Source organism: Zootoca vivipara, chromosome 1, assembly GCF_965207765.1.
Source record: "Zootoca vivipara chromosome 1, rZooViv2.hap1.1, whole genome shotgun sequence".
NCBI classification, from domain to species: domain Eukaryota; kingdom Metazoa; phylum Chordata; class Lepidosauria; order Squamata; family Lacertidae; genus Zootoca; species Zootoca vivipara.
The window spans coordinates 8,159,794-8,184,710 of record NC_142582.1 but is presented as its reverse complement, the minus strand read 5'-3'; the positions used below and the strand labels follow the sequence as shown (position 1 = coordinate 8,184,710).

The following is a 24,917-nucleotide window of genomic DNA, read 5'->3' as shown; positions in this document are numbered from 1 at the left end:
CAGGCTGGGCAGTATCTGGTTTTCAATATCGCGATATAACACCAGCTAAACATTGCGATGTATCAGTATACCGCAATATCTAAAATAAGGATGGAGCTGGTTTTCAACTTTGTGGTATATCACCAGCTAGACATCGCAACATACCAATATACAGTGGTGCCTCGCAAGATGAATTAAATTCGTTCCGTGAGTCAATTCGTTTTGCGAAAAATTCATCTTGCGAATCGCGGTTTCCCATAGGAATGCATTGAAATTTCTTTTTTTGCCCATAGGAACGCATTAATTAAATCTCAATGCATTGCTATGGGAAACCGTGATTCGCAAGACGAATTTTTCGCAAAACGAACTCGTCTTGCGAGTCACCATCAGATCGCAAGACGCATTCGTCTTGCGAAAAATTCGTCTTGCGAGGTACCACTGTACCACAGTGTTTGAAATAAGGATGGAACTAAGTAGAGGCATTGGCTGGCTTCGTGGTTTCCCCCACATTGTGATTTTTGTATAGCACACAGACGCACGCTCAATGATCAAAAATTATGATACCGATATCGCGATATGGATTTCAAACCGGTTTTGGATGCTCTGTTGATATTCCGCCCAGCCCTAATTGTTTCCTTTCCTTGGAGTAACAGCTTAGTTTTTTCAAAATGTGGTATTCCTGATCAGAGTTTGTTGCGATGAAATGGCAGCCCGGGCAGGGAAGAAGCAACACACTGCAGTTATCAGAGGTGATGTTTAGGCCTCCAGTTGTGGCTTGAGGAAGTGAGACCTCTACTTTCAGAGGTGTTCTGAGTGCTGCTCTGCCTCCCGTCTTTCAATGGCTGCAGATTTCCCCCTGCTTCAGTCCATGCTTTGTTTCTTCTGGGCGCCACGATTTAAAGCACCTACGATGCTCAAGTGGCTTTCGGTGGGATGTGGTCTTTCCCTCCTTCCTTTAATGCCCACCCACCGAACCCACCTGCCTTTGTTTTGTCTTAGTTACATTTAGGATACCCAACTATTCATATACATATATATACTCCCATGCAGATCTCATTAAAGGAAGGGAAATAAGCCTTAGAGCTGTCATCATCAGCCCTTTGGGTGAACCTGAGCCAAGGTTAACCTTCTGGCTGCATTTGGAGGGAGATGATTCATGTGAGATTATATCTGCAGCATTCGCAGATCTGGAGAACTAGTTAAGAATCATGCTCGGGAAGAAAAGGCCATAAATTACTCGAGATTGTCACTTGTAGGAAATTTGCCGTTCACAGCAAACGGAGATGTGAGGTGGGTTTTGATAAGTCTTTCTTGTCACATCTGGTTCTCCTCTTCGTAGCCCATTTAGTATGGGAAGCCCTGGTTGCTCTCATCTGGAGCAAGCCAGGGACAAGCCAGGGACTTTGAAAGCTGATTTGTCCCAGCTGAGCAACCCCATCCTTTGATATTAATCCAGAAATCTAATTTCCTTCAAAGCTATTCTCTCCCTACCCACCAAACTCAAGATTTTTTTCCTCCATTTTAAACAAAATATGCCCCTATTTTAAACTGGCCTCAGGCTGGAATTAGACATTTGACAGCAAATATGGAATCCTGGGCAGGGCAGGGCAGTGTGGCACTTGGGGGGAGAGAAACATTGGCATGGGATCTGCAGCAGAGAAGAGTCAGGCGTGAGTCATCTCCCTCCAAATGCTGCCAGAAGGCTAACCTTGGCCTCCTCTGTGACTATGCCTAGTTTTTGGGACTCCCAACCTCTTTAGTTCTGTATGACATCTCACACCTTTGTCTTCTGTCTTAAGACATTTTTCTTCTGGCAGGTCGATGATCTTCTGGTGACTAAACCCATTGACTTTGGACTGCTTTTATTTGTTGCGCCTACCTCTGTTTTTGTTATTTTTGTCACTGTTTAATCCTTTCTCTCGCACCCATTTTATTATTTCAAAATTGTTCTGGGAGTACGGTGGCACCTCTACTTACGAATAACTCTACTTATGAATGTTTCTACTTACAAACCGAGCTCCGTCTGGCATCTTGGATGCGGTTTAGATAGGATTTTTTTCTACTTACGAATTTTTAGATAGGGTTGCTTCGACTTGCGAATTTTTTCTCCCAATGCATTCCTTTCGGATTCGACTTACAAATTTTTTCGACTTACGGATGTGCGTTCGGAACGCATTAAATTCGTAAGTAGAGGTACCACTGTACTACTGAGATAGAAATCTTTCAAATAAATAAATCCAGAGGGAGTTGAATCATGTGTGAAACATGGGACAGAGAGCAGAGGTAGAGCAACATCATAGTTCAGGCATCCCCAAACTTCGGCCCTCCAGATGTTTTGGACTACAATTCCCATCATCCCTGACCACTGGTCCTGTTAGCTAGGGATCATGGGAGTTGTAGGCCAAAACATCTGGAGGGCCGCAGTTTGGGGGTGCCTGTCATAGTTGATGTTCAGGTACAGGGAATGAAGAAGCTGGTTTAAGCGAAAATGGCCTGAATGTGTTGTTGTTCGCTGGGGGAAGCTGATTGCACAACCTCTCTCTCTCTCTCTCTCTCTCTCTCTCTCTCTCTCATTCTTCCAGGGTGCTTTCCTCTCCTGTCAGGAAGCCCCAAAAGTTCTGAACTGAATGCACAGATTCCACGCTGGGTTTCTTTTGTGGTGCCTCGGTGCAGCACTCTGCATGGTTCAAATTGAAATAGCTACGCCATGCCAAAGAGATTTGTCAATTCTGCCGCAGTGTGATTTGGTGCCATGGAGTGCAGGGAAAGGGAATAGAGGAGGACTCTGTCAAATTCCACTTATGCACGTATATATGTGTGTGCGCGCACACACACACACAGAGAGACATACCTATGTGTGTGTCTCTGTAGCTAGCAGTGAGTCCCTTCTCTGCTGAATCTGTAAGTTGGGCTCAGAGCCAAATTTAACTGGTGCTACTGACAGGTCAACTAACATCTACCGTACATCTTCATAAAAGAAATTGAGACAGAGAGAGGTAAAGAGGCCGGGAGAGCTGCATGAAGCAGAGCTGGAAACGAAAGATTATATTTCCCCCAGAAAGTATGAGAGCAGCCCCCACCTTCAGTCATTGCTTGTACCAAGGGAGGCGAAAAAGAACTGGTGTTGTTGGGGATTTCTATAAGCTGTGAAGGCCAGCGGACTTCCAATTCCCTGGCTGTTGGCAGTCTTGATGCAGTGCGCCAAAGGCAAGGGACTAGGGATAAGCGGAATAAAGAGGAGGGAAAACAAAATGAATGAGAGCTTTCAGCAGAAGGGGATGGCCGTGCTGTTTTTCATAAAGAGCAATGTTGCTTTCGGGGAGAAGGAGGGACAGAGTGGGGTGGAAAGGAATTTGCACATCTGATACCTGAGTTGAACTGATTGAATTCTCCAAACCTCACCTTTGCCATCAGCATCACTGGACATTTTTCAGGTCCTTCAGGAAGAGAAGAGTGTTTTCACCCATCTTGGGTGTCTTCTACTCCCAGCAAAGCTTTTTTTAAAAAATTCTGTTTGGAAAAGACAAACCTTACTTAAATTATTAGCGCCATGCCTTGAGAGCTGCAGGAAGCATATAAAAATACATTACAACAAATGCGATCCGACGGGGGACAAAGAGGAGGAAATCTTCTCTCTTTTCCCTTTCCCTCTTAATCTCCCCACCCCCCAGAACTGGATTTGAGGAGAGCCACTACCATTGCAGCCCCTCTACCCAAGCCAGGAAGTGCCCAACATGAGCAAGGAGGCGGTGGTTGATTTCCCCACCCATCCAAGACTCCAAGCTGTCCTCCTTCTCAGCTTGGAAGTGCTTTTCTGGCAGCAAGGGATGGGTGAATCTGCCACTTTCAAAAAGCAGGTGAGGTGGAATGGCTTCGGCGCATCTCCCACCCCCAAATAACCTCCAAATTCCAACGGGGTGGCAGCTGTCGTACCACTTCCTTCCATCTTTGTCTGTCCACAGCTGCCCAGGCAAATCCTTTGTACCAGAAAGGAGAGCAGACATTAGCACCATGCCCAATGGGATCTGGCTGTAAATCTGCCACTGCTCCCATCCTTATTGCCAGCCCTCAGCAGGCTTGGTCCCTGTGACCTAAGTTTGGGAAGTGGGGTGTGTGCTGCTTTAGAAATGTTTTTATGAATGCGTCGGGGGATCCCAATGTCCCTGGCTGAAGGAACCTTCTCCTGTATGTCCAGAACTGGAATATGCCAAAGTGCTTTATAGGGGACCAGCAGAAATAACTGGACTTGGCCTTGCTCAGCTTCCTGAGAGACATTGCATAAAAGTTCAGGGCGCACCTCAGCAATGTCCAGTATCTGGACTTTCACTGCCAGGCGGAGAGCGAGACAAACTGGCAGCCTTTACGTGAAGTCCATTTACAATGCCTCGCTTACACCGCACTGTTCTATATGCAACAAACTGATTTATGTAAACAGCCTAAAAGTCAGGGCTTTAATTTTGTTTTTAATTTGTTGTTGTTGTTTAGTCATTTAGTCGTGTCCGACTCTTCGTGACCCCATGGACCATAGCACGCCAGGCACTCCTGTCTAGCACTGCCTCCCGCAGTTTGGTCAAACTCATGTTTGTAGCTTTTGAGAGGGGTCTATTTAATTTATTTTAGTTCTTAAAATATTTACATTCCACACTTCTGGCGCAGAATCGCCAGCCAGGGTGGTTTGGATTAAAACCATGATTATCGCAGAACAACCACCCAAAACGTAGGAGGCAGGAGAAGCAGTAAAAAACCAAGCATAAAAAAATGTTATCTGTAGAAATTAACCAGGATGAAATAAGGTGCTCAGTAAAATAATAATAATGAAAAACAGGGAAGAAGGGAGCCAAGTGTACTAGGTGCAGCTGCTGAAAAGACCCCCCCCCCCAATATATATACTGTTTCTCCTTTCATGGGTTTCACAGTCTCTGTGCAAATTAACATTTTGGCATTTAGCAAGCAGACAGGGCTGCGTAGTGCACAGGGAACTAGAAGGACATTTCCAAGGCCAGAAGGTACCTTGGTGCTTTGGCCTGTGGCTTCAGCTGAATTAGTTCGCTCTGTGCCTCAGTCTCTTGCTCTAAGAGATGAGGCAAAGATACCCTTCCCGTGAGCTTTGAAATATATTGGAGAACAGCAGCAAAGTGGTATTGACAGGCTCCTGAACTGTGTGCCTTTCTTAACACCTTGGGAGGCCGCGAATACACAGCTGGCAGGTTGTGCTTGGCTTGGTGGGTCACCCGTTGCCCGGGCCTGTTCTAGTTGCTGCTCCACATTGGATCAGTGATGTAAATACTGCTGTAGTGGACATCTGGGAGTTCATGTCTCCCTGGGATTGCTTAATGTACAGGACAATAGACAGGAAGCTAAGGAAGAGAGCATGTGCTTTCCAGTTAAATCTGTTGGACCTCTACAGAAGGACAAATGAGATCTGAAGAGGTCAGCCATATCAGTGCCTTCCCTATTCACGTGTAGAGGGGTGGGGGGTCCTAATTATTTACACAAAAATGTGGGTGGGAGCGAGGTGTGAGGAATGGGCTACAGCAGACTGGATGAATTAGTAGTTGTTTAATGGTGTTATATTATTTAAATGGCTAGGTGTGAAAGGTTCATATGAACTGGGGATATTACTATTATTAGACAGGTGCATTTTATTGCACGTCGCCTTGATATTGCTGCATTTATTGTTTTAGTCTACGCTGTAAGCCTTCTGGCGGTTCCCTTGTTGCGAGAAGCCAAGTTGCAGGGCCTTCTCGGTGGTGGCACCTGCCCTGTGGAACGCCCTCCCAACAGATGTCAAAAAGGAAAACAACTACCAGACTTTTAGAAGACACCTGAAGGCAGCCCTGTTCAGGGAGGCTTTAAATGTTTAATAGATTACTGTGTTCTACTTTTCTGTTGGAAGCCGCCCAGAGTGGCTGGGGAGACCCAGCCAGATGGGCGGGGTATAAATATATTATTATTATTATTATTATTATTATTATTATTATTATTATTATTCAGTGTTGTTTGAAAAGAAAATTGAGCTATAAATAGTAAATAAAAGGGGGGATTATCCCTTGCTTTAGATGCGAATGGGGTAGACACTTGGTGTTACCGTTGTCAGTGCCCAGAGGGGAGTGGTCATCTAAGCATGATCTTAAATCGCTTGCAAGTGCAGGATCCCCCAAAGTTGAGTCTCCAGCTGCTTTTGGACTACAGTTCCCATAATCCCTGACCACTGCTGGCCCGGGATGATGGGAGTTGTAGTCCAAAAACAGCTGGAGACCCGTGTTTGGGAGATACCATTAGTGGATAAGGGCTGATTCGGACACTTGTCAAACTGTCCCTGGCCTGTTCTAAAGACCAGTGGAGGGGGAATCCCTGTAAAATCGGAGACCAGTTGCAAGAAGCCTGTATGCATGGAAGTTTGTATGGTCTATTGCAGGCACCCCCAAACTGCGGCCCTCCAGATGTTTTGGCCTACAACTCCCATGATCCCTAGCTAACAGGACCAGTGGTCAGGGATGATGGGAATTGTAGTCCAAAACATCTGGAGGGCCGAAGTTTGGGGGTGCCTGCTCTATCGTGTACGGTCATTTCTCATGTAAGTACATCACTCATGTTGAAGTGTTAAGCGGTTGGATCTGAAAGCCAGGCCAGTTCCTTTTTCCTCTTTCCATCTGAGTCGTTGTGTGCCTGAAGTTTCCCTGCTCTGCACCCGAAGCTCTGTCTCTCTGTATAGCAGAAAAATAATCTCCACAGACATCCCTCTTTCATGCTTCTCTCTCTGAAGTCTTGAACCCCCTAATCCTGTTAGTGTTTTTTGTCTCCATGGGGAGGGAGTAACGTAATTCATGTGGTCCAGGGAGACAGGCCCAGGCACGCACGAATTATGCAGGGGAACTTTCTCCCAAACTCTGGTCCCCTCCCTGTAAACACAAGCCACTCTCCCTTTTAATGGCCTCGGAAACTCTCGACGAGAAAACCAGAACTAAAAATAAATAAGGCAAAGGGTCTTTGGGGTCATAAACTGCTTCTTGGATGTAGTGTGCACTCAACCCACCTGGTTTTTTTTGCTTTGCTTTCCCTGCTAACACTGTAGCTGGCAGGGTTCCCCCACACCCACTGGAACTAAAAAAACACACACTCCAAACTGACAGTGGGACATTTTAACATTGGAAGAGCAGCCTGAGCATGAAATCCAGTGGAGGGGAATTGGAGGGGGGGATAAAGGCCCTTCATCAAGCCATGTCATTCTGTACACTCCCTTGGTGTCTTAAAGCAAATTAATTATGCAGGTCAGATCTTTATTGACTATTGATACATGTCGACCCTCCGGATAGTGAGAACCAGCAGCAAATGTTAAGTATATGCATAAGGTGAAGGGCAGGTGTATATGTCTTGGGGGGGGGGCAGTAGCTGTTTAAAAAGGAAGGGGGGGGCAGGTAAAGCCGTTCCTTTGGGTTTAAAAACTACAAATCAGGAAAACTACAAATCGAAATAGTTTGTTGTTTCTTATGTATAGGTTACGACTCTGCTCCTCCACCAACCCACCTTCGCAACCCAAACCCCATAGACAGCATCCAGAAAACGTTCCTTTTGGTCCTCCTCCCCAATCCTGGGGTTTGTTGTTGTTGTTGTGTGGCTTCAACCCCTTCCTTTCCTGGTCACCATATGCCCAAAGAGAAGAGGCTAGGAAGGGCAATTCTCTATCCCTCCGGTTACCTCGCATGCATAAGCTGTGATCAGGATCCGCCAAGCGGACAGAAGCCCTCCCAGTATTCCTGGTTTTGCTGGCTTCTTGGGACAGCAGGAAACATGGTAGTCCAGGCCACAGGAAAACTGGGTTTGGCTTGATGAAGCTCAAGATCAGTAGATCCTGCACCACAATATCGGCTTCTTTCAATTCCATCTGCCGCCTTGAACCAAAGCTGTGCTTAAACTGCTTGAGAGCTGCATTCGGTTCATGATGACTCCAGTATGACCCACTGGCCACTCGCCTCTTGAGAGTGGCTCGTTGCTAAAGTCTTATTGTGCCCCCCACAATAAGGGAGCTAAGGATCTGAAATGGCAGAGTATGGCTGGGATGAAAAATGTCAAACACGGACGAGTGTGTGAAGTTCAAACTTCTTATGCTTGTGAGATGACAACGAAAATGTTATTTTCTAGAAGCCCTGAGCGTTGCATGTTTTCCATTAATAATACATTGTGGGGCTATTTTATGCCTTGGGAAACTGCCTGTTTGCATTTACTTCCGATAAAAACGAGGCGGCTTGCCTCGCAGTGTGCTCTCAGCAATAGATTTAAGTGCAAAGATTTCACAGGGAAAAACCAGAAGTTGAGTTTTCCAAACGTGCTTTGCTTTTGGGGAAAAGTCTGAAGAGACTTGAAACAGTTGTGATGTCCTGAGTGCACGGAGCAGTAAGATCAAATCTGGATATCAAACACTCCAAATTACAAGCAGCTTGCTTCATCGTTGTTTAATTAATTTCTCTCCCTTCAGGAAGGCATACTCAAACCAGTCAGAGGGGCAGATGTTATTCATGTGTGCATTTTTATACCAGGGTAAATATGAGTTGGGACGCGGGTGGCGCTGTGGTCTAAACCACAGAGCCTAGGGCTTGCCGATCAGAAGGTTGGCAGTTCGAATCCCTGCGACGGGGTGAGCTCCCGTTGCTCGGTCCCTGCTCCTGCCAACCTAGCAGTTCGAAAGCACATCAAAAAGTGCAAGTAGATAAATAGGTACCGCTCCGGCGGGAAGGTAAACAGCGTTTCCGTGTGCTGCTCTGGTTCGCCAGAAAGCGGCTTAGTCATGCTGGCCACATGACCCAGAAGCTCTACTAGCCCTTGGCTAGTAAAGCAATATGAGCCCTGCAACCCCAGAGTCGTCTGCAACTGAACCTAACTGTCAGGGGTCTTTTACCGTTATCTTTAAATATGAGTTAGATTGGAGATAGTAGAGCTGCCATTTTGCAATCTGGGCACCCACAATGGCTGCCCTCGTAGGTAGTTTCTTATGGGCTTTTTGGATGAGAATAATTTGACAAAGGACATGGTCTGGTCCTTTTGTGCAACACAAGGCAGGTAGGAGGAGTTTGAGGTACAGTGGAACCTCTGTTTACGAACACCTCGGTTTACGAATTTTCGGTTTACGAACGCCGTGGACCCATCTGGAACGGATTAATTCACTTTCCATTACTTTCAATGGGAAAGTTCGCTTCGGTTTATGAACGCTTCAGTTTAAGAACAGACTTCCGGAACCAATTACACCCATGCTTCGGGTTAAGTACGCTTCAGGTTGAGTACTCCGCGGACCCGTCTGGAACGGATTAATCCACTTTCCATTACTTTCAATGGGAAAGTTCGCTTCAGTTTATGAACACTTCAGTTTAAGTACTCCGTGGACCGTCTGGAACAGATTAATCCACTTTCCATTACTTTCAATGGGAAAGTTCGCTTCAGTTTATGAACGCTTCAGTTTATGAACAGACTTCCAGAACCAATTACACCCATGCTTCGGGTTAAGTACACTTCAGGTTGAGTTCTCCGCGGACCCGTCTGGAACGGATTAATCCACTTTCCATTACTTTCAATGGGAAAGTTCGCTTCAGTTTATGAACACTTCAGTTTAAGTACTCCGTGGACCGTCTGGAACAGATTAATCCACTTTCCATTACTTTCAATGGGAAAGTTCGCTTCAGTTTATGAACGCTTCAGTTTATGAACAGACTTCCGGAACCAATTACACCCATGGTTCGGGTTACGTACGCTTCAGGTTGAGGACTCCGCGAACCTGTCTGGAATGGATTAATCCACTTTCCATTACTTTCAATGGGAAAGTTCACTTCAGTTTATGAACGCTTCAATTTATGAACAGACTTCTGGAACCAATTGTGTTCATAAACCGAGGTACCACTGTACGCCAAACCCATAATGCCCAACAGTTGGAAGAAGGCCATTGGACTGTAAGTGTACTTTGTTGAGGAGGCTAAACATCAAGGAGAGTGATATTTGAAGCAATCTATATCTTGAATTTAGGAAGTAAACTTAGGGCAGTAGGGGATGTGATCAAGATAATGTCTGGGGGGCTTTCAGTGGCAATAGTTCATGAGAAAGGCACTGTTAAGCGGAACAGCAAAGAGTCTGGAGCTTTATAGAATTTAAGAGATAATTTTGTTAACATTTAAAGCCCTCAGAAGAAATACCACAAGTAATTTACTTTGGACTCTGTGCTCTGTATCATTCGGCCTGTGCAGGTAGCAGGGACTGTTATTGCACAGGAAAAAGTGAAGCCCTGGATAACAGCGGCTGCTCCCTGGCCTTTGAAATGGCACAGTCTGTTTCAGAGTGCTCCGTTTGATTTTTATTGCAAGTTACGCATACCTAAATCCTGCAATTTCTGGAGGTAAGGCCAGGCTAAGAAGAAGTCAGAAATCTTTAGGCCTGCCCATCTGTTTGGAATTAGACACCTGGCTGAATCTAATGAATGGATGTAGCCTGAAGTTGTGATGCGGCAGCTAAGGTTGTTAACACTATTTTTTTTCCCTTCCCTCTTTGAAATAAGAGGCTTTTACCTAAAGGCTGTTTATCAGCAGTTTCAGAAAGGATTGATAAAGATGGCGAAGCCATAAAAAGAGAAGGGTGTAAACGAGGAAGTGAGAGTTGCTAAAGTTATTGGCAGCAACCCACTGCTTCAAACAAAGCATTGGCCCCTATAACTTTCACACTGCAAAGGAGGCTTGAAAAATAAAATAAAACTGGTGTGCAGACTGAAGAAACAAGACAGAATTAGAAGTAATCACCATATGGAACAAATCAGGGGAGAAGGTGGCGTAACGGGGGAAAAGATAAATAAATTTCAGAGAAGGAAGGTTTTGCAACAGAAGTTGTGAAAGCAGCAGAAGTAGGATTAGGAGGGAAATTGAAATAAGGGCAGGTATTTGGGGGGGGCAGATGGGGTCCCTCTTGTCTTAGATGACATGCTGCAGATCAGTTTTGTGGGTTGACACAAAGCTAGAGGCTTTAGCTTCAGTGTCGAAATATATCCTGGCACACGGAATCTTGGATATTGGCACGCATTAAGGCCACTCACAGCAGCCGCTGATGTTTCCAGGCCTCCTGCTGAAGGAAGGGTATTCGGCGACTGCTGAGCAAGCGAGGGGATAGGAGGAAGGAGGGGTCTGCTGGGATAAAAGTAGGATATTAAAAACACATCAACCACGCTGTGTTTCTAAACGGTACCAGCGTGATCCGTATTCTCTGGATTAGCATTTCTGTTCAACTCTAAACCTCTACTCCAGATCCCAGTTACAAGCACAGATTTTTTTGCAGGCAAAGACTTCCTTGCTATAGATATCGCTTGACTTTCATAGAATCATAGAATTATAGAGTTGGAAGAGACCACAAGAGCCATCCAGTCCAACCCCCTGCCAAGCACCACCAAAGCATTCTTGACATATGCCTGTCAAGCCTCTGCTTAAAGACCTCCAAAGGAGACTCCACCACACTCCTTGGTAGCAAATTCCACTACCGAACAGCTCTTACTGTCAGGAAGTTCTTCCTAATGTTTAGGTGGAATTTTCTTTCTTGAAGTTTGAATCCATTGCTCCGTGTCCTCCTCTCTGGAGCAGCAGAAAACAATCTTTCTCCCTCCTCCATATGACATCCTTTCATATATTTGAACTTTGCTGTCCTGAAGACCGCAGTCCACCACCGCACACACTTGTTTCGACTGTGGCACAGTTGTCGCTGACGAAGAGGGGCCTCGTGGATTTTGCAAGGAGTTTATTCAGCTCTTCCTAGCACAATCTCCATTTGCGGGCGTGCCAGAATCAGAGAGAGATGCACTGCTGAGTTGTCTCTATATGCTTTTAAGTATTCTAAAGTTTCAGATGCGGTAGTAGTAATAACAATAACAAAAATGTTAATAGGAGTAATAAGCAGCTCATCCGAACACGCTCTACCAATGGTGTCTCCCATTTCTGTGGATGGCCATTCTCGGCAGTGGTCAGAGTCAAGCATTTCGCTTTTAATTTGTATGCCGCCTTTCTGTATTACTGTACACAAGTCTTTTTACAAGCTGGGGAAAAAAATAAGACAGCAATGATCACAAACTTATTAACAATCTGATCCAAGACAAAAAAAAGTCATAATAAAAACATACCTTTAAAATAAACAACTTGTATCAAATAAAGACATATTCAAAAATCTTTTAGAATATAATAGTGAACAGTAAAATTAAATATCAGACAATAATAATTAAGCAGCTTACACTTAACAATTGCAATAAAGAATTATTGTTGTTTAGTCGTTTAGTCGTGTCCGACTCTTCGAGACCCCATGGACCAGAGCACGCCAGGCACTCCTGTCTTGCACTGCCTCCCGCAGTTTGGTCAAACTCATGTTCGTAGCTTCGAGAACACTGTCCAACCATCTCGTCCTCTGCCGTCCCCTTCTCCTTGTGCCCTCCATCTTTCCCAACATCAGGGTCTTTTCCAGGGAGTCTTCTCTTCTCAGGAGGTGGCCAAAGTATTGGAGCCTCAGCTTCAGGATCTGTCCTTCCAGTGAGCACTCAGGGCTGATTTCCTTCAGAATGGATAGGTTTAAATAATAAAGAATGACTAAACTATAATGGCAAGTCACAATGCATAAAATACCACAAAACATTCAAAACTGTGTGAAAGGATCAAATTGAGAAACAAGGACTACTGAATAAGAGGCACATTGTCAGTCCTCGCCACTGTCTTCCTTGCGCATTAACAGCCATTTACTTGGTGAGATCTATATAGGTGGGTCTCATAAATAAGTCTCAGGAATCCTTACAGGGAAGGGTGCTCTGAAAACTCCCTTCCCTCAGTGTAAAGCTTTTTTGAGGCTCCTCGTGGTTGTGCAGAGATAAAGTAATACCCAGGAGCAGTTTGGGACTGGGAAATGATATATAATGAAATGAAAAGGATGTTTAAAATAAATTTTGTAAAAAACAACAACAACCAGAAGCCATTTTTTTAAATTATAGGGACAGAACTACCTCAAATGTATAGAAACTTATTCATGTATGCTACTATAGCAGCTAGAATGTTACTTGCCCCAAATTGCAAAGAAGCAGAAGTCCCAGCAAAGGAGGAATGGATACAAAAACTGACGGAACATGCAGAAATGGCGAAACTTACCGGAAGAATAAGGAATTAAGATAACATTTTTATATACAGTATATAAAAGAATGGAAATGGTTTATTGAATATTTGCAGATAAATTATAAACAGATTAGAACATCAGCAGGATTATCGTAATAACCTGCAGTTGTAAAGAAGATGAATAAATGAGCAAATTAAGTTAATTTGGATATGCAGAAGATATTTAAAATAAATTTAAGGAACCGCAGAAAGAGCGGGAAGGAAGTCAAGTTTGGAAATGTCAAAATGATTGTAAAATTAGTGAACTGTATAAACTTGAAAAGTAAAAAATAAAAATACATTTAATCTTTTTTTAAAAAAAGGATAAAGAAGCATCTTGGGACTAGGAGAGCCCACTGATAGCCTTTTGCTGAAAGATCCACCAAGACTCCATCTCCATGTTGCGATCTTTTGTGTTTTGCATCCGGGCTTCTCTTCCCACGCTTCATGCTGTGAGAATGGCTGCCCCATGCGTCCTTGCGGAGAGCAAGTTCATATAGAGGACACTGCACTTGTGATACATGGACTCTGGCAAACTATTTCTGCCCCAAGATGATTAAAGTGGACTGTTACAAACCCAGGAAACATCTGCATTATCCCTTTAATGCTGGCTCCCCTGGAATATTAGGAAAATGCCGTTGGATCTTCAAAAAAAAAGAGAGCCCTCTCTTGAATCCCTGGACTCTAAAGATTAAGTGATTTAGCTTTTCAGTGCTAGTCCGATTCAATTCTGCTTAATCCAGCATTGAAGCCACAGGCAAAGTCAGTGGAGATTTTGCACACCTACCGAAAACTCACAAAAGGAACAAACTTGGATTCTCTGGTCTGAAACAGATGAGAGTTCAGCCATGAGGACCCCAAGATTGTAGTAGCACTTTTCTTTTTAGAAGATCTCTTTTTGTCTTTCTTTCCCACGTAGAAGATGAAGCCCCCAAAGAAAATTTGCGGACACTTACGCAGGCTATTAAAATAGTAGAAGGGCTGGTGGTAGAATGGTCCATATGGTAATTATTGATTAAGGCCATCTGGTAAGACAGCCGTTTGTTTGAATACTACTGCAACATGCGTTGTACCAAATAAAGGTCTTGTTGTTTTAAAAAAAGTTTTTATTTTATTTCTGGTGTTTGTACGTGTGTGCGTGTGCATTGAAGGGAAGTGACTGACATGCTTTTATTTGGAGAGGTTGCTACTGACATGGAAGGAACGGATGCATTCCAATGACAGCGTATATTAATGGGCTGGTTTTGAATCTGCAATGCTTACAAAAGGGAATTATTATGATTATTACGCCCACTTTGTAAATATTGAAGCTGAAGAACGAGTGGGTAAAGTCAGTAGTTCAACTGATAATGCTAATTGTTGCTTGTATGCTCTATTTCAGGCGAGTGGGCTGTAGATTCGAGGAGTGTTTTGAACATCTTGCACTCCTGGGAATTGTGCCAAAGTGTTTCAGCCTTGTCCATCTGAAATCAGAAGCTCTTTTTTATTTAATTGGTTTGTCTGGGTTTGCATTTAAGCTGTTGTCATAACAGAATAGGCTAGAACTTGAGGTACCAACTGACATGAAAAAATAATAATCTTGGGCTATTCTTTTTTCCTTTAAAAGTTAGAATATAGGATTAGGCGAAGATGTTCAATATAACCATTGGCAAACACTGAATGTGCAGGTTAGGTTGTTGTTAAAGGTAAAGGTAAAGGGGACCCCTGACCATTAGGTCCAGTCGTGACCGACTCTGGGGTTGCGCGCTCATCTCGCATTATTGGCCGAGGGAGCCGGCGTATAGCTTCCAGGTCATGTGGCCAGCATGACAAAGCCGCTTCTGGCGAACCAGAGCAGCACACGGGAACGCCGTTTACCTTCCCGCTGTAGCGGTTCCTATTTATCTACTTGCACTTTGACGTGCTTTCGAACTGCTAGATTGGCAGGAGCTGGGACCAAGCAACGGGAGCTCACCCCGTCACAGGGATTCGAACCGCTGACCTTTTGATCAGCAAGCCCTAGGCTCAGTGGTTTAACCTACAGCGCCACCTGGGTCCCACCTTCCCGCTGTAGCAGTTCCTATTTATCTACTTGCATTTTGACGTGCTTTTGAACTGCTAGGTTGGCAGGAGCTGGGACCAAGCAACGGGAGCTCACCCTGTCGTGGGGATTCGAACCGCCGACCTTCTGATCAGCAAGCCCTAGGCTCAGTGGTTTAACCACAGCGCCACCTGGGTCCCTAGGTTGTTGTTAGAGGAAAATAAATAGAGACTAATTGAAACTTTGGCAACCTTCGCCCTAGCCAGTTATCCTCACTGACATTTTGTGCAACCATTCAGGCAGTAATTTTTTCTCTTTTCACATTCCAGGCTTTCTTGTTCCGATGAGTAGGAAAGGGTGACACTATATTTGCGCTCTCTCCTTCCCAGGTATTCCAGGCTAACACCGATGCCTCGGAAGTGGTTCTGAACAAGATCCACGCTCCAGTGCTGACTCGGTTTGTGAGGATCCGCCCCCAGGTTTGGCACAGCGGAATTGCACTCCGGTTGGAACTGTATGGCTGCCGGATCACAGGTTTGCGTTTTTCATTGTCCTTTCCTGAGCCTAGGGATGGAGGAGAATCTCCCTTGGCCTGCATTTTTAGTTGTTCTGACTTAAGTCCCAGACTAATGTGTGGGTCGAAACATAATTATTCTTTATGCACACGAAAGCTCATACCTATGACAAACTTAGTTGGTCTCTAAGTCTCTAAGGTGCTACTGGAAGGAATTATTATTATTATTATTATTTTGTTGTGACTACGTCAGGCCAACACAGCTACCTACCTGTAACTAGTACCCTGAAATTTGTTCTGGGGATTCCGTCAACCCTCTGGAGCAGGTGGGGAGAGGGAGGCATAAGGAGGGGAAGGGGAAGTTTTGTTGTGCAAGCAACCATTCTCATGCTAATAAGGATGATTTCGTTGGGTATGAGCCGGAAGGTGCCTGGTTCAGAACATGCCTCAAAACAGAAGTGACGCTTGTTGCTTTGTTTGCCCTCGCATAGTTGTCCAGTTCTTTCTTGAATAGGCAGCAGTGAGGGTAATGGGGTGGCGAGAGAGGCTTGGTTTGGTATCATTCCAGGGAAATGGGAGGCTTAAAGCTCATGGCCTCCACCACATTCCTGATCACCACAACTGCAGTTCATGATGTTGCCAGTCCTGCACTAAAGCAGGATTTTCCACATCTGAACAGCTCAGACCTATTCTCCCCTGTGACCCAGATTATGCTATGCCACTTAACAGAAGTCCACCTTCTTCAGTCATCAGCTGGAGTGGCTCTGCTAATGGACCCTGCAAATCTAAAATTATAGATCTCTCCCATACAGTGGTACCTCGACTTGCGAACGACTCGACAACCGAATTTTTCGACTTACGAATGGGGGTAATGGCCGTGCGCTTACAAATGTTTCGACATCCGGAAAAAAACTGTGGCGGTTTTAGATAGGGATTTTTTGACTTACGAATTTTTAGATAGGGTTGCTTCGACTTACGAGTTTTTCAGTTTCCAATGCATTCCTATGGGAAATCGCGTTTCCAATGGCGTTTTTCGACTTACGAATTTCTCGACGTACGAAGGTGCCTTCGGAACGGATTAAATTCGTAAGTCGAGGCACCACTGTATATAAAAACATCAAGGTGGTGTACAGCAAAATATGCAACGACCAAAAAAAAGAAAGAAATACCATTAAAACAGTGCAAAGTACAAAAGTTTGCGTGCTCTACAATAGGGCAATGCTGGACAATGAAATGGAAGGGAAACACGTCTGCCAAAAGATCTCCTGAAAGGAGTAAAAGAGAATATTCAAAATGCATTTGTAGATGTTCAGTTTCTCAGTACTTGACGCCTCTTAGTTTAAACTGGAATGTTTAAACCGAGGCCATTAAGTAGAGGGGGATTATGGGAAGTTATCATGTGGCTGGTTGTCCAGGCAGCACCTGGGAGGGAGGGAGACTTTTAATGAAAGACTGACAACTCTCAGGGAAAGGACCCAGCTTCCCATTCTGTCAGTTGGTGATCTGTGATGATGCCTTGTCCGACTTATAAATTTAATTCATTACCCTGTTTCTCATATTTTAAGACATACCCATAAAATAAGCCATAGCAGGATTTTTAAGCATTTAAGGAATATAAGCCATACCCCGAAAATAAGACATAGTGATAGGCGCAGCAGCAATGCCGGCCGTGGCAGGAGGAGGAGGAAAAAAATAAGACATCCCTTGAAAATAAGCCATAGTGTGTTTTTTTGAGGAAAAAATAAATATAAGACATGTCTTATAATATGAGAAACACGGTAATTGATGGTGACGGGACGGTAAACGTTCTGTCCTGGAGTGTTTTCAGGACTGCTTCTTCCCTACATTAGGGTTTGGTGGTTCCAGTGGTATTTTATTGCCACGTTTTTTTTTTAAAAAAAGCCTTATGAGCCAGGCTGTCAGCCGAACTGTTTAATATGACTGTCTCCAGTTGCAGTTTATCTTTAGTTCGAATGGCCTTAACTGATATTTATTTTTTTAAGAGGACTGGAGCAGCCGCCGCGATGCTGTTAGTGGATGCGATTTCTTTCCTTCCCCCGCCCCCCTGCTGACTTTGGGAGGTCGGGGGCTGGGAAGGCCCAGCTAGCAAGCGAGAGCAATTTGGATGAAGATTGTAATAGCAGAGGTATCCTGAGGATCCGCTGAAGGGCTCCTGCAGGCTATGATGGCTGTGATAAAGCAAAGCATAGCAGGCTTAAGTGTTTTGACATTTCGGTATCTAGCAGTTAGTCGCGGTGGGATGTTTCTCCTCCTGTGCTTATATCGCAAACTTGCTTTTTGTGTGTGTGATGCTTCATTCTGCCCCCTCTTCCCTTTTCCTTTTGACACAGATTCACCCTGTTCCAACATGCTGGGGATGCTTTCGGGGCTCATCCCAGACGCCCAGATCTCAGCCTCCTCTACCCGAGAGTATCACTGGGTCCCCAGTGCAGCCCGCCTGGTCAGCAGCCGTTCGGGGTGGTTCCCTCGCATCCCTCAAGCACAGCCCGGGGAGGAGTGGCTGCAGGTAGACCTGGGGGTCCCCAAGAATGTGAAAGGCGTGATTATCCAGGGGGCCCGAGGTGGGGACAGCATCAACGTGGCAGAGGCTCGAGCCTTCGTGAAGAAGTTCAAAGTGAGCTACAGCATGAACGGGAAGGACTGGGAGTCTATACAGGACTCCAAAACGATGCAGCCCAAGGTAGGACCTTTCAGTGGAAATGCCGCAAGTGGTACAAAATGGTTGCACGCCCATTTCTTAGCTGTTTCATGCCCTCCTTGTTTTTGTTTCTTTCTTCATCATGAAGTTTACCGTTGGTTGGACACATCCTAGTGAGAGGATGATTATTATTATTATTATTATTATTATTAATACCCTACCCACTGGCTGGTCCTTCCCAGCCACCCTGGGCAGCTCCCAACAGAATACAAATTATTATTATTATTATTATTATTATTATTATTATTATTATTATTATTAATACCCCACCCATCTGGCTGGGTATCCCCAGCCAGTCTAGGCAGCTTCCAACAGAATATTAAAATACAATAATCTATTAAACATTAAAAGCTTCCCTAAAACAATAATAAATAATTGTTTATTTATAATAATAAAGCGATAAAACATCAAACATTTAAAAACAACCCTAAGCAGGGCTGCCTTCAGATGTCTTCTAAAAGTCAGATAGTTGTGTATTTCCTTGACATCGGATACAGGGCCGGCTCTAGATAGACCCCCGGTGGCGCGGTGAGGCAGGGCGCTGGGCCGGTAGGCAATACTGCGCCCTGCGAGGGCGGGGGCGCCGGAGCGATCTCCGCCCCTCATTACCAGGGCACGCGACCTGCTCGAGACTGCCCTGATCGGATAGGAGGGCAGGTGCCACTACCGAGAAGGCCTTCTGCCTGGTGCCCTGTAACCTCACTTCTCGCAGTGAGGGAACCGCCAGAAGGCCCTCGGATCTGGACCTCAGTGAACGATTGGGGTGGAGACGCTCCTTCAGGTATACAGGACCGAGGCCGTTTAGAGCTTTAAAGGTCAGCACCAACACTTTGAATTGTGCTCGAAAACGTACTGGGAGCCAATGTAGATCTTTCAAGACCGGTCGGTGTTATGTGGTCCCGGCGACTGCTCCCAGTCACCAGTCTAGCTGCCGCATTCTGGATTAGTTGCAGTTTCTGAGTCACCTTCAAAGGTAGCCCCACGTAGAGCGCATTGCAGTAGTCCAAGCGGGAGATAACCAGAGCATGCACTACTCTGGCGAGACACTCTGTGCTTTAGGAGTGAAGGCAGGGTCCCTTGTCTTCACTGTGAGTACTTCAGGGTGCCATTGTGCAATGGAAAGAGAGTTCCCCACTTCTTGGAAAGGATTTTTGGTTAAGACCTAGTTCTTTGTACAGCCCAGATGCAGGTTCATGGTTCAGGTGGTGGTTGGGAGATGAGGAAGCAAAGCAGATGGTCACCACCTTAAGTTGTAAGCAAGGGATATAATCCTTTTTTTTCTGCAGGGAAATGGAAAGAATAAAGTGTAAAATGCGTCAAAATGGCACATACTGATTGAAGATGTAGGCAGAGTATGTTCAGTAAGCTAGGATAGTCCAGTCATTTTACCCATTCTTGTCAATCATCCAGATTTACTGTTTCCCCTTTATTATGGAGAACCTTCGAAATCTGAAGTACAGTGATACCTCGGGTTTCAAACTTAATTCGTTCCGGAGGTCCGTTCTTAACCCGAAACTGTTCTTAAACCTCAGGCGTGCTTTTGCTAATGGGGCCTCCCGCCGCTGCCGTGCGATTTCCATTCTCATCCTGGGGCAAAGTTCTCAACCCGAGGTACTACTTCCAGGTTAGCGGAGTTTGTAACCTGAAGCGTTTGTAACCCGAGGTACCCCTGCATTCTTGCATCCCTTGGCTTCATCTGGTTTCCGAGATGACGCTGAGGTAAAGGGAGAAAAGTGACTTCCTTGATACAAGATTTCTGGTAGCGGATGAGGAGCCTGCAAAGAAACAGGACTGTTAGGTGAGCGCAGAAGGACAAATGTTTCTTGGTGAGCAGCCGTATCTTCACACAAATTAAGACACTTGACCAGGGGTCAGCAAACTTTTTCAGCAGGGGGCCGGTCCACTGTCCCTCAGACCTTGTGGGGGCGGACGGTGGACTGTATTTAAAAAATAATAATGAATGAATTCCTATGCCCCACAAATAACCCAGAGATGCATTATAAATAAAAGGACACATTCTACTCATGTAAAAACACCAGGCAGGCCCCACAAATAACCCAGAGATGCATTTTAAATAAAAGAACACATTCTACTCATGTAAAAACATGCTGATTCCTGGACTGTCCGCGGGCCGGATTTAGAAGGCGATTGGGCCGCATCTGGCCCCCGGGCCTTAGTTTGGGGGGACCCCTGCACTTGAGTGTGTTATCATGTTGTGCTCTTTCTTAGGTAGCACCTTATCCAATGGGGAAATGTTTTAGGCACCGCATGTGAGGGAATGCTTGAGGATATTGAAGGGATTCTGCTTAATTTCCACCCCTTACCCGCCCCCCCCACCCCAGTCCCCTGGAACAATGTTCTTATCTGTAGAGGATTTGAAATATCTGAACTTTTGCACCGTTGTAATAACGTTAATCCGGAGGACCCAGGGATCTGATTCCTACAGAAACACAAGGCTGTGTTGCTGATGGCTTCTTTCTTGACTTAGTACATATGGCTTCAAAGGGAGATGGAGTGCTGTGGAAGTGTGGTGGGAAAGGCCCATTAAAAACAGAGAGTCAAAAGCCAATCGTATTTACACAAGATGTCAGTAGAGCTATAGCAGATTTGAGTCAGTGTATCTGGGATCAGGATCTGGCTAGGAGGACGCAGGTTTCGTGCCAAAGCATGCTGTGTGGTTTTGTCAGATGGACTGCATAGTTGGCAACGGCATACGTTTCTCTTGTATAAAACTAAGTTGGCCACAACCTCTGGTAGGGTTGGGGTGAGAGGGAGGGAGGAGGAGGAGGAGAGACACTGCTTAATGCTTATGCAAAGTTACACCACTATAGTTCGACAGTCTAGGCCAGGCATAGGCAACCTTGGCTCTCCAGACGTTTTGGAACTACAACTCCCATGATCCCTGACCACTGGCCCTGCTAGCTAGGGATCATGGGAGTTGTAGTTCCAAAACATCTGGAGAGCCAAGGTTGCCTATGCCTGGTCTAGGCTGTCTCTCAAATGCATGCCTTCCAGGTCAAAGTTGTTTTAATACAGGCACCCCCAAACTGTGGCCCTCCAGATGTTTTGGCCTACAACTCCCATGACCCCCAGCTAAGAGGACCAGTGGTCAGGGATGATGGGAATTGTAGTCCAAAAGTGGGCCGAAGTTTGGGGATGCCTGTTTTAATATAACCTTATTGGGTCTTTTGGGCACAACACTGTGGGGTTCTTTTTTGTTTTGTACTACAACTATCAGAAAATTGTGCTCTGTCTGTTGTGTTTTACACGTGACTCCCTTCTCACAGCTAAGTCACTGGGGTCTGTTTTGTTTCTTACACGGGTCCTTGCGCCCCTTGAACAGAATCAAGAGTCAAAAAGTGTGCCCTACTGAATTTGTGCTCCCTTTTCAGTGTTGTCCTGAAAACCCAAGCATACCTTAGTGAACTGTAATCAGATTAACATGCCTTGCATAGCAGCTTCACGGGTTGATACCCGTCCAAGGAAATGTTTGTCATTCACCTTGTTCCCCGCAACGGCAGGGTTCAGCTTTAAAAATCCCCAGCAAGGAGATGCTGCGACTTCCCTAGACAGCTTGGCTCCATTGTTCATCCCTTTACGTACACGATTAGGAAATGTTCTCGATCATCCTAGCCAACCTTGGTAGAGCTTGCAACCTCTGCTTTTTGACCTCAGAGGCAATAGTAAATAACTGTACTATTTCTTCTCTATGGTCATGTGTTAGATGCTTAAAAAAAAACACAAGCCTGCTCTCATGCCATCTCTTGTCCTCAGATCAACCCGACAATGCTCCAAGCCTGGATATGTAAATAACGCAGACTCCAGGGCTGTTTGTTTTTGGTTTAAAAATGCCTATGTTTGATGGAGAGCTTTTGTATAGTGTCAAAGCTAACAGAGAAGGGGTTTTTTTATTTTTAGAAAGCAAATAGAGTTGGAACTGTTAACTGGTTGTTTTTAAAGCATTCTCACATTTTCTCGTCCCAGTGATTGTTTTGTAACCGCATGCGTTCTGCAGGTTGTCCTGATTCATTACAGCAGACATTGCTGTTGCTCAATAAAACGTAAAAGTTCGAATGAGTGGCCGCTGTCCCGGAATGCAGCGGCTCCTTTCAGCGCACCACTTGCGCCGGCTATTTGTTTTGGGTGGCTAGCAGCCAAGGAGGCTCTTGTTTAACCTTTTGTTTTTCTCTCTCCAAGATTTTTGAAGGAAACATGCACTATGATACCCCAGAGGTTCGAAGGTTTGATCCTGTTCCTGCACAGTACATCAGGGTTCACCCAGAAAGGTGGTCTCCTGCAGGGATCGGGATGCGATTGGAGGTGCTCGGGTGTGATTGGACCGGTAAGGATCCTGTGAATATATATAATTAACTGACTGATGCAGCTGTTTTGATCATAAGAACACATGACTCTGTGGTCCACCTCCTCCCATAATCCACCAGTGGACCAATAAAGCAGCACAAGCTTTATTGATGGCGAGGGACAAATCCATGCAGAACAAAAGGATTCCTTAGGGAAGGAAGCATAAAGGTAAAGGTAAGGGGACCCCTGACCATTAGGTCCAGTTGTGACCGACTCTGGGGTCGTGGCGCTCATCTCGCGTTATTGGCCGAGGGAGCCGGCAAACAGCTTCCAGGTCATGTGGGCAGCATGACAGAGCCGCTTCTGGCGAACCAGAGCAGCGCATGGAAACGCCGTTTACCTTCCCGCTGTAGCGGTACCTATTTATCTACTTGCACTTTGGCGTGCTTCCGAACAAACCATTCCGGTGCTGTAAGGCAGGCACCCCCAAACTGCGGCCCTCCAGATGTTTTGGGACTACAACTCCCATCAACCCTAGCCAACGGGACCAGTGGTCAGGGATGATGGGAATTGTAGTCCCAAAACATCTGGAGAGCCGAGTTTGGGGGGTGCCTGCTGTAGGGGCTGCCGGGGTCATGTCAAGGATGCTCACCCAAACGAGCACTCCTTTGTGAATGATCTCGGCTCAATTCATAATTAGTGGAATTACTTGCCACACTGTTTTCTGAAGACACGCTAGCCCTTTGTGTGTCCATATGGAGGGATGAGCAGAGCAGAGCTCACACACCAGTCCCGCTCCCAGTGTCCCTGTCGGCTGCAGCCTCAGGCCTGGCGCATTCTGTGCCGGAGGTCTGAATTGGGATTCTTTGCACTTTTGACTGGACAATCCATCCTGCTGTTGGGAGCTGCGATTGTGGGGGCGTTTCTGATTAGGAGTAGAATTGAACCAAATGCAGAAGTTCACCCCCCCATCAGACCTTCCTGGTCAATACAGGAAGAGATGGCACTGGCAGTGATAGGATGTTGGTGTTGGGATGCTGCTCCCTCTCCATGCCTTCTTTGAACAGGTGGAATAATAATACCCAAGCAGAGTGGGTTCTGTTAACCTCCACTGCTACGCTATGCTCCTCACCATCATGATTTTTTAAAAATATATATATATATATTTATTAGTTTAATAACAAATACAAAAAATAAAAAGATACACAAAATACAAAAAACCAAAAAGAGAAAAGACAAAACTAGAAAAACAGAAAACAAGAAAAAAGAAAAACATTTCTTTAACAATTTATCCAATATATGCCTTACACTGTCGACTTCCTCCTCCCCCCCCCCATTCCACGTTTCTATTTATATCTATTATAGCACTCTCTACTTCTTAATCCATTTCTTCTTATAATGGATATTTTCGATACTTATTTTACATTTAAAACTTATTTCCTTCTTACTAAATCTATATGCTTCTTCAGCATCTTTGTATAGCCACTTCCCTTATTGTCCATTTTTAATCTTATATTTCTCCAAATAAATCTTAAATTTCTTCCAATCTTCTTCCACCATCTCTTCTCCCCGGTCTCGGACTCTCGCAGTTAGTTCAGACAGTTCCATGAATTCTATCAGCTTCATCTGCCAATCGTCCACCGTCGGTAGATCTTCAGATTTCCAATTCCTTGCTAATACAATTCTAGCTGCTACTGTGGCATACAGAAAAAAGTAACACCCTTCTGTGGCAATTCTTTCCTTGTAATTCCGAGTAAAAAGGCCTCTGGGTTCTTAACAACCGTCTTTTTAAACACTTTCTTCAACTCATTATAAATCTTGTCCCAGAAGCTCTTCACTTGGGGACAAGTCCACCACATATGGTAAAAGGTTCCCTCTACTTATTTGCATTTCCAACATTTGTTATCCTTATTGTGATATATCTTTGCCAGTTTCACTGGCGTAAGATCACCATCATGTTTTTTGTGGGTTAATTTTTTTTGGGGGGGGGGAGGCAGGAAGATAGGACTGGATCTACGGTGTCCTTTCTCCTGACAAGAGTTGCCGGCCAGCTAGCCATGTCTTGCAGGATACCCCATTCCTTCTTCCATTTCTGTTTTCATTTTTGAGCTGATACTAAACTTTCCATGGCTGCTGGCCAACGTGGTCCAGACCATGCTGGCAATCTGGATGGTTTTGGTTTCGCTGCCTTAGACTTTGAAAATATATTTCTTTGTGCTTTTGCAAGACGCTGCATTT

At 45.1% G+C, this 24,917-nt stretch overlaps 1 protein-coding gene across 2 annotated transcripts in view; it reads left to right on the top strand.

Annotated features, from left to right (window-relative positions):
• The window catches only part of NRP2 (neuropilin 2), a 214,894-nt gene that overhangs the window by 95,635 nt on the left and 94,342 nt on the right, over nucleotides 1-24,917 (top strand). For both annotated transcript variants that reach the window (XM_035137736.3, XM_035137744.3), the window contains exons 8-10: nucleotides 15,534-15,678; nucleotides 18,010-18,359; nucleotides 22,575-22,719. In XM_035137736.3, coding sequence (XP_034993627.3) covers nucleotides 15,534-15,678; nucleotides 18,010-18,359; nucleotides 22,575-22,719 — 640 coding nt within the window. The remainder of the gene's footprint in view (nucleotides 1-15,533; nucleotides 15,679-18,009; nucleotides 18,360-22,574; nucleotides 22,720-24,917) is intronic.